The 10,180-nt window shown below is 37.3% G+C and overlaps 1 protein-coding gene across 1 annotated transcript in view; it reads left to right on the forward strand.

Moving 5' to 3' along the window:
* The first annotated feature begins 3,055 nt into the window (after positions 1-3,055).
* Positions 3,056-10,180, forward strand: part of ATP13A3 (ATPase type 13A3) — a 65,982-nt gene continuing 58,857 nt past the window's right edge. Inside the window, exons 1-2 of the mRNA XM_011961256.1 lie at positions 3,056-3,407; positions 9,045-9,142. Coding sequence (XP_011816646.1) covers positions 9,092-9,142 — 51 coding nt within the window. The 5' untranslated portion in view covers positions 3,056-3,407; positions 9,045-9,091. The remainder of the gene's footprint in view (positions 3,408-9,044; positions 9,143-10,180) is intronic.

A 10,180-nucleotide genomic window follows, 5' to 3' on the forward strand; every position in this document is an offset into this window, starting at 1 on the left:
GGCACATGCTTTTTCAGCTGGGCCAAAATGTAGAGGAGGTAGAACTAAATCTAATTAATAGAAATATACTTGTTAAAGGAGGCGTCAGAATGACAACTTGCACTTGTCTGGGGTAAGATGCAGTCAAAGAGAATGGTCTGATAGAGCACCATGATGTATTTCAAAGGTTCCTGCAGGTTGAGACCCAGGCTTGGCCTTGCATTGTAGAATTAGAAGTTTAGGCGTATATTCAATCAACTATTCCGTTTTCCTTCTGGAAGGCATTCAAAAGGCACTGACGTCTCTTCCTCACACCCACCCAGCCCAGAGGTAGCTATTGTCACCAATTTATTGATGTATTCGCCTTTTTGATGATCTCAGGGGTAGGTGCCAGTTTTCTCTCTAAGCCATTTTGCTTCTGCCAGTTTTGAATATTCAGTCTGGGACTTACCACTGTTTCCTATTGCCTGCCGCAGCATTTTTCATCATAGATAGTGGTAATGTTTTGAAATCTATCTAGCAACCATGAGAGTCTTATAATTCTTAACCTTGAGTGTGGAATTTTAAAGTTACAGACTTGAAAACAATTTAGGGAAAAGTATGAAAGTTTTAAGAACACAGTAGTAGCTTGAATAATTGAAGTAGAAAATCTCTCAATGATGTAAGTGGACATTTTGAGAATGCAAACTGTTTTATTACATTGCATATAAATGATATTTTGCATATTTTCTTATTTTATAAAGAGAGAGTAAAATACACATATCATTTGTCAGTCCAAAGGTAACTTACCCCTTTTTGCCAAATACTATACAGTTAGACAAAACTCTGGGATTTCTCTGAATAAAAGGGTTGATTTTGTGTTTTAAATAGTGTGTATAATAAAAGTAATAAGGTACCTATCCTGGAATGAATGGTATAGTGTAGGCTAAACTCTTCTTCATACTGATCCTAGTATAAGTCATCAGGTTATCTTTCCTAATTAAAGCTTATTTTGTTACAGCTATCACATTGTTTTGTAGCATACAAAAAAGTATAATTATACAAAGACTCCACTTTACAAATGTAAATACAGTCTTGGTTTGGTGTATGTTGGATACAATGGTCTTCCTTAAGCCTAAACACAGAAACAAAAGCATATTATAAGAGAAAGTCCAAGATGGGAAGTGATAAAGTGGGTATTGAGTAGAGCTTTGTTAAAATTTAGCTGGTATCCTTGTAAAATTTCCACGTATTCATTAAAATATATTATGTCATTCTTATTTTTAGGAGCTGACTTGAAGTTTTAAGTTTTGCCCTCATAAAGAATTGTCACAATTTGGTTATTATAGTTGGATGATTCTGATTTTTGAAAAATTCTTTTTATATATATTTGTATAGGTATTAAAATTGAAATTGTTTAGTGAGTAGAGTTAGGACTTTAAACGTATTGGGGCGTATTTTATTTTAACAACAAAAAGTAGAACTGATTTTGAACTGTACAAGGTTATCTTCTCAGTTGCTGTAAATTTTACAAGTTTGAAAATAAAATAATATTTAGAATGCTAGCTGTGCTGTTTATATTTCAAGATCATTAAAGCACTCTTGGCTTGTGTGGTCTTTAAAGATGGGTTTATCAAATCTTTATTTAACATTGGTAGGTATGTTTAATTCTCAGAAAAAAAATCTAGGACTACAAAACAAAGCAGGATAATTCCTTCTCTCATTCAGCAGTACAAGGTGTCACAGACGTCTCAGTGAAGTTTTAATTTTTAAAACTCCAGAATTATATATGTTATAAACTTAAACACCGTTGAGAAATTCAGTTACTTGAATTTCTTTTATACTTACTTATTTTTGTGATTTTTTTTTTTTTTTGAGACAGAGTCTCACTCTGTTCCCCAGGCTGGAGTGCAGTGTGATCTCTGCTCATTGCAACCCTCCGCCTCCCGGGTGCAAGCAGTTCTCTTGCCTCAGCCTCCGTAATAACTAGGATTACAGATGTGCACCACCACACCTGGCTGATTTTTGTATTTTTACTAGACATGGGTTTCACCATGTTGGCCAGACTGGTCTCGAACTTCTGGCCTCATGTGATCCTCCTGCCTTGGCCTCTCAAAGTGCTGGGATTATATGCGTGAGCCACTGCACCTAGCTGTGAATTTTGAATAATGCATTTTTTTGGTGTGTGTGTGTGTGTGATGGAGTCTTGCTCTGTCACGCTGGCTAGAGTGCAGTGGTGCAGTCTTGGCTCACTGCAACCTCCACCTCCCAGGTTCAAACAGTTCTCCTGCCTTAGCCTCCTGAGTAGCCAGGATTACAGGCACATGCTACCTTGCCTGGCTCATTTTTGGATTTTTAGTAGAGATGGGGTTTCACCTTGTTGGCCACGCTGGTCTCAAACTCCTGACCTCAGGCATTCCGCCCGCCTCGGTGAAGAATGCGTTTTTAATTTTAGTGTTTTACTTAAGTACTGCTGAAGATGGCAAATACTGACTGAAGGAAAAAAATTAAGTTAAAAATGTGTTACTCAAAATTGCTTTGCTTGAACTTTTACTTGATTACAGGTCATTCTTTAAATCACTTTGTGAAATTACCTACTTTGGAATTGTAGGCACATACATAGACTATCCTTAAAAAAATTCAACACTGTCCACCCTCACTATTATAATATTGTTACAGCTCATGAGAAACTCAGGTTTGAAGCAAAGATGTCTTTGAGGTTTGGAGATTTCTGTATCTGAAAACAACTCATCTTGTTTTAAGGAAAGAAATCTGACTAACTTTTGGCATAGTATAGGATAAATATTATACTTTACTTGTTTGTAGTAATTACATAATGTGAAAAAATAGTAAACTTTTAAAAATTAGGGTATTTAATTTAGTGAGATTTTTTTCCAGTAACTTCACTTTGTCCCATACTGCATTTCTTTTCTTTTCTTTTTTTTTTTTTAGACTCACACAGCAAATCAAGTTTATTATAAATTCAAGGAAGGGTTTGGTTAAGCACAATAGCCTATAAGCTCCTTGCTATTCAGATAACATCAAGACTCAGGCGTGCACTGTGGAATGGGAACTTCGGTGAGCTAACTAGCTAAGATTCATTCAAATAATAGGAGCTCTACCAGTGACAGATGGCAGAAGGGCACATCTTCTGAAAACTTACTAAAAATTGGTGAATTACTAAATTCTAAATGTTAATATCTTCATCATTTTGAAAGCAGTTCAAACAGAACCAGAACAGAAATATTTGGCATAAAATTGTAAATTTTTGTGCTTAGTATTATTTTTATTCTTAAGAGCCAGCTTCTGAAAGCCGCCTAATGTCAGGAATTGGGAAGAGTGATGACGCAGTGCTATTGGTGAGAAAATCCCTTCAGTTTGTTTTCTCTGACATAGAATTTGACTTGATTAAAACCATGGCTCCAGCAGTCTGCAGAAGTTATACTTCTGTAAGTAACGGGTTTATCAGTTTGGTATTCATGCTTCAAATGTCTAATTAGATATATAGTAGAATTGTATTTAATATATATTTTTATCTTGATAAGCAGTGTATTTTAAATATGTTTATGTGGTTTTTTAATCCTCTTGGAGTCGTTGAAATAATCAGGGCTTTTACTTATGTACATTTAAAATTTAAATATGTTTGTAACATACATATGTTATAAATGTAAGAGCTGTTGGAATTGTCACATTGGAGTTGACACAGTTTATGTGAAAAGTGAATTCTTGGGTAATTTCCTTTGAAGTATATAATGTACTCAAAGTGAATATATTAATTGGAGGTTTTTAGAGCAACTTTGTATTTGAATTATTTATTTTTAGCACTTTGGTAAAATTTGCTAAGACTTAATTTGCTTTAAAAACCATCTACATTTTAGAGAAATTACACTCATAAAAAGAGTAATGGTGTAATATGGTTAAAAAATTGTATTTTTAAAAGTATGAAAATAGGTTGCTATAGGCAGTGAACTACCAATAATAAGCCCATTTAAAACTAATTGGAATAGTTCTTTCTGTGGTCTAACTGTAGAAGATGAAGTGAAAAATATAATTATGCTGAACTAAGGTGAACGAACTCTTTCTATAGATATTTGGAGAAAAAATTTTAAATTTAAGTACATGGGCTTAGTGAAAACGTTGGATTTTAACAGCAGTTCCTTTCTAAAGTTATAAAACATGCTTATTCATCTATTTATGCATACATTCTACATTGAAAAATTTGGATTTACAGGAGTGGGAAGTCTGTAGGTTTGTGGGAAATTGATAAAAGACAAGGGTGAAGAAGAGTAAGATTCAAAAACCGACGGAAGTTTGGTGCATTGAGTTATGGTTAATAGTTAATACCTGGTACACAGTAGATTGAGTCAGTGGACTCTGGACCCCTAGAGGCAGAGTCCTCAATATTTGTGGCCCTCTCTGCCAGAAATAAATGTCTTCTGAAAATTTTCTTCTATCTAAAAGCTTCAGGTGGGTGGATATTAATTTTTAAATTTTTTATTTTTTTAGCAATGGAGTCTCACTATTCTGCCCAGGCTGGACTCAAACTCTTGGGCTCAAGTGGTTCTCTCATTTCAGCCTCCTGAGTAGTTGAGACTATAGGCATGCACCACTGCACCCAGCTGTTTAATTTATTTTTTGAAAAGCTTTTCTATTATCAACAATTTCTACACATTAAAAAGTAGAAAGACTAGTATAATGGACTCCCATGTACCCATTCACTTAGCTTTTAACTTAGCTTTAGCAGTTATCAAACTCATGGCCATCCCCTGGTCAATAAAGATGGGTTTTTTAATTTAAAAATTTTTAATTTTGAAGTAACTTTAAACCTACAAAAAAGTTGGTGTATTAGTGTCAGATTGCTTCTTAAGTTCCTTGATTAGCCTTCTGATACTTGCAGAGTCTGTTGTGGTATATCTGCTTATTACTGATATTGGTAATTTGCACCTCTCCCTCCCCATTTTCTTTTCATTTTGATGAGTCTAGGTAGCAGATAACAATTTTATGGATTTCAGAGAACCAGCCTTTTTGGTTTCAGTGACATTTCCTCTATCTTTCTGTTTTTTTATTTCATTTATTTTTTTCTCTGATTTTTATTTCCCTATAGCAGTTATTCTGGGAGTAATTTGCTATTCTTTCTCTGCTTTTCTCAAGGTGGAAGCTGAGGTCATGACCTTTCTTCTCTCAGATACTGGAATTTAGTGCTGTAAATTTTTTTCTAAGTACTGTTTTTGTGACATCTTACACATTTCAGTATATCATTTTTATTCAGTTCAGAATACTTTGTATTTTCCACTTTGACGACTTTGACCCATTGGTGTTTTAAAAGTTTATAATTTTTTTTTTGAGACAGAGCGTCACTCTGTTGCCCAGGCTGGAGTACAGTGGAGCGATCTTGGCTCACTGCAGCCTCCGCCTCTGAGATTCAGGTGATTCTCCTGCCTCACCCTCCTGAGTAGCTGGGACTACAGGCGTGCACCACCATGCCTGGCTAATTTTTTTTTTTTTTTCGTATTTTTAGTAGAGATGGGGTTTCACCATGTTGGCCAGGCTGGTCTCGAACTTTTGGCCTCAGGTAATCTGCCTGCCCCAGCCTCCCAAAGAGATGGGATTATGGATGTGAGCCTGCGCCTAGCCTTATTTACTTGAAAACAGTTGTATTATTTCAGGTCTTAGGTTTAAGCTTTGTTAGGCAGTGCCAGAGCAGTTTTTGTTTGAGGCAAATTTTATCCCACTAGCTAAAGCAAAAACCTGAATACTCTTCCTAGTTCCTTGTGGCTAATGGGGTTTTCCACTGTGGTTGGTAAAAATGGGTATGATTCCCAGCCTTTTGTGAGCCCTGGTGGTTTAATCCCCTTAATCATTTTGGGTGGTTCTCTCCCTGGCCTTCGGTAGTTTCTTCACACACGAGTGCTGAGCAGTGCGCAGCTGAAGGCTTGAGGGAGTCCGTCTTGCAGATCAGTTGTCTTCCTAGTGGGCCAGACTCTCTTCTGGTGATCTCATCAGCAAACCTCATTGCTTTGGTGCTTTCCAGACTTCCGGTTTCATCTCCCAAACTCAGAGAAACTGCTGGGCTCCCTCTGAGCGACCTGTCCTCCCTCTTTTTGTGACCTGTAAAGTGTTTTCTGTCAGTAAAGTGGGATGGTTGTAGGGCTTGCCTAGTTTGTTTTTTTTTATCTCTCAGCTATCAGTTTTCTTCATTGCCTGATGTACAATTCCTTGAAAATGGTTATATAATTTGTTGTTGCTTTAGGGCAGGAGAGCAAGTATTACCCCTTTTGTTTCAACTTGGTTGGAAGCAGAAGTCTCCATATGAGAATGCGAAGTAGTCCCTTTCCTGAGGAAGCATATTTTAGGTGGTGGTGATTGGAACTGGAGATCAGAATTGGTTATCAAAAACGACCCCATGGGATGTGGTGGCTCGTTCCTGCAATCTCAGCGTTTTGGGAGGCTGAGGTGGGAGGATTGCCTGAGCCCGGGAGTTCTAAACCAGCCTGAGCAACATAGCGAGACCCTGTCTCTATTTAAAGAAAACAAACAAACCCAAACCAAAACTGACCCTGGTGACTGCTGAGTGGTGACTACAAGATTCATTTTTGAGCCCTTAAGAAAGAATCACAGACTAAAGGTTAAGAATCTCAGACTAGTATTGTTTAGCCGGGACAGTGTGAAAGCAAAAGGTCTTTGGTTTATCCTTTGATAGTAGCCCTGTACGGTATTATTACTTTACACATTCAGGTGGTGATGGCTGATCTTCTCTACAGGGAAAGAGGTTGGGCTTATTCTCACCATAGTCTCTAGTAGCAGGCGCAGCCCTTGAGAATAACTGACACCCAAAAGTGTTTTGATTTTATGGAACATTATTATGGTGGACTAACTCTGGTAATATGCTCTAGGACCATTACACTGCCCTAGATGGAGAAGACCTTGTTACCATGCCCAAAAGATTTTGTCTGGTCATATGGCTTGTTTAGAGGAAGCTGGACCCAATAGTGTGTAAGGTTTCTCCTTTTCCACAATGGCACTGAGTTGATTGTCTTGCTGGTTATTTATTCTTGTACCAATGTTTATGTATTCACATATTTGATAAGAATGTCATAGTTAGGAGTGAAATTATTACAACGACATAAGTAACTGTACAGACAGACCTGTCTCTTTTTTGAGGTGAAGTCTTTCTCTGTGGCCCAGGCTGGAGTACAGTGATGTGATCTCAGCTCACTACAACCTCTGCCTCCTGGGTTCAAGCAATTCTCCCGCCTCAGCTTCCTGAGTAGCTGGGATTACAGGCACCCACCATCATGCCCGGCTAATTTTTTTATTTTTGTAAAGATGTGTTTTTTCACCATGTTGGCCATTCTGGTCTTGAACTCCTGACCTCAGGTGATCTGCCTGCCTTGGCCTCCCAGAGTGCTGGGATTACAGGCGTGAGCCACCAAGCCCGGCAGATAAACCCCTCTTTTTGGTTACTTTATGATAGAACATCAAGAAGTTTCAACAATCTTATGTATGGGGTTACTTTAAAATTCTGCATTTGGTTTTTACTTGGCTGTTAATTTATATCATCTTAAAATAAATAGGTATTGTTACTTAGTGCACATTTTTAAAATCAGGTCATTTATTCAGTAAGCATTTTTGAGCGTGTACCATGTGTCAAGCCTGCTGTGCACTGGGTAGATGAGTAGAGTATGGGATCTGAAACGAAGGCAGTAATAGTCCCATTGTGAGTTCAGCCTCATCTAAAGCAGTGGTTATCAAACTCGGGGGGCTGAAACCCATTTACCTTCTTGAAAATTTTTGTGGATGCTAAAGAGCTTTTATTTATGTGGACTGTAGCTATTGATACCATATATGAATTAAAACTGATATTTTAAATGCTTATTTATTAAAAAAATAAAATAATTACATTTTAAGTAACATTTTTAGAAGATATTTTCTGAAAAAACAGAAAGTTAGAAAACTGGCATCGTTTTACATCTTGCAAATTTCTGTAATGTGTAGCTGAATGTTTAATATTTGAAATACAAAAAAAAAAAAGGAAAAATATGTCAGTGGGCTCAATGAATTTTTTCCCTGGACAAGCTTTCTAGGTAGTCGGAAGCAATCAGAAGGTTGCCCAGTGGGCTTGGAATTGAATGCGGGAGTCAGCTGAGTGCTCTCCAGTAGGAGTAAACCTGCCATAGCGATTGAGTCTTGGCCAGGGATTGCCATTTATTTAATTGGTGCTCAGTCAGTATTTATTGGATGATTAATAATCTCTGAGAAGTTTTTGGGTTGGTTTCACTGCTAGTGCTATAGCTCTTTACTATGCTACAGGGAATAAATTTGAGTTGTGTGAAGTACTTTTAGCTCAAGATGCTTAAACTAGACTACTTGTGAATCTGTGGAATGAAAAAGGAAGACTCTGTTAGTAGTTCCTCTCAGAATATAAATTGTTGTGTATCAAAGTTGTTGCTAGTCTGAACGAATTAATGAAATATGCCGTATTTTGTGGTAGTTAAGTAATGCAGGTTCGAGCACTGGTATCCCATTGAAAATGTCATTAGAACCAGCTAGCACTTTAGAAACTACTTACGTGTCATCTAAAGTTTGATACATCCCATGAGCAAGTGATGAATACATCACTGCTTTGGAAGAATTCACATTTAAACAAAATCTTATTAAATATTACAAGAACACTTCAGTGGTATAAAACAGCGGTCCCTGACCTTTTTGGCGCCAGGAACTGGTTTCATGGAAGACAGTTACGGGTGGGGAAGGACGGTTTCGGCACGAAACTGTTCGTCTCAGATCCTGAGGTATTAGATTCTCATCAGGAGTGTGCACCCTGGATCCCTTGCCATGCGCGGTTCACAGTCGGGTTCGTGCTCCTATGAGAATCTGATGCCACTGTTGATCTGATGGCAGGTAGAGCTGGGGCAGTAATGCTTGCTTGCCTGTCACTCACCTCCTACTGTGTGGCCCTGTTCCTGACAGGTCCGTGACCAAGGGGTTGGGGAGCCCTTGTATAATAGACAGTTGATGGAATGAAGTTGTATCGTCTGCTAAGATATAAAATAATTCGCTAACATTTGTTCCCTTTTTTCCCTCAGTGATCTTCCATTGTTTTGAAGCACAAGACCTTTAAACCACTGTAGGTATGGACAAGGAAGAAAGAAAGATCATCAATCAGGGTCAAGAAGATGAAATGGTAACCAGCTGTTCTAATTTACTTGTGAAGTATGAAGACTTTCTCTTTGCAATTTATTATTTTAGGGACTAGGAAAAGACAATTAACAGTAGCAGCAGCAGCTAACTCAATGGGCTTCTTTCTTCATCCTGTGCTCTTGAATTGGGATTTTGTAGTATGTCTGTTAGTTGCTTTTAGTATAATTCTTTTTTTACTTGTGGTCTGTTAAAACTTAGAAGTATGTTTTTGCATTTGGTGATTTAAGAGGTAACATTGGCTAATATAATCCTAAATAAAAGATTTAAGTATAATCCCGAATAAAGATTTCTCTTTTTGACTCACAAAAATTTTCTAAAATCAGCTTTCTCTACTTTTTGTTGGTGGGAGCCAGAAAGATGTCAGGTAAAGTATAAGATGCCCTGTTAAATGTAAAAGTCACGTAATCAAGGGAGAAATTTTTAGTATAAATATGTCCAAATGTTGCATGGGACAGACAAAAGGATTATTATTTATTTGAAATTTCAATTTAAGTGGGCCCCCTGCATTTTCATTTGTTAAATCTGGCAATGCTTGTTGGGGGGGCTAACCTGAAACTATGAGACAATTTGTCAGTGGATCAAATTGATCATTCGCAGTGGTATTGGGACAATTAGTAAATCATTTGGGAAACAGTAAATTAAAATCTATTCATCCAGATATACTGTGATACTCTCAATGATATCATGCAACAGAAATAACATGTTAGTGGAAAACTAATGAAACCCTAAAACTGAGTTTAGTTAATAGTAATACAGCAGTGTTAATCTATTGATTTTTAACAAATGTACCAGGAAATGTTAACATTAGTGGAAACTGCACAAAGGATGTCAGGAACTTCATAATATTTTTGCAACTTCTCTATAAATCTAAAATTTATCTCAAAATCAAATGTTAATTTAAAAAAAAAGCCCACCTCTGGCTGGGCGCGGTGGCTCAAGCCTGTTATCCCAGCACTTTGGGAGGCCGAGACGGGCGGATCATGAGGTCAGGAGATCGAGACCATCCTGGCTAACACGGTGA

This window comes from Colobus angolensis, unplaced genomic scaffold, assembly GCF_000951035.1.
Source record: "Colobus angolensis palliatus isolate OR3802 unplaced genomic scaffold, Cang.pa_1.0 Scaffold54, whole genome shotgun sequence".
Lineage (NCBI taxonomy): Eukaryota > Metazoa > Chordata > Mammalia > Primates > Cercopithecidae > Colobus > Colobus angolensis.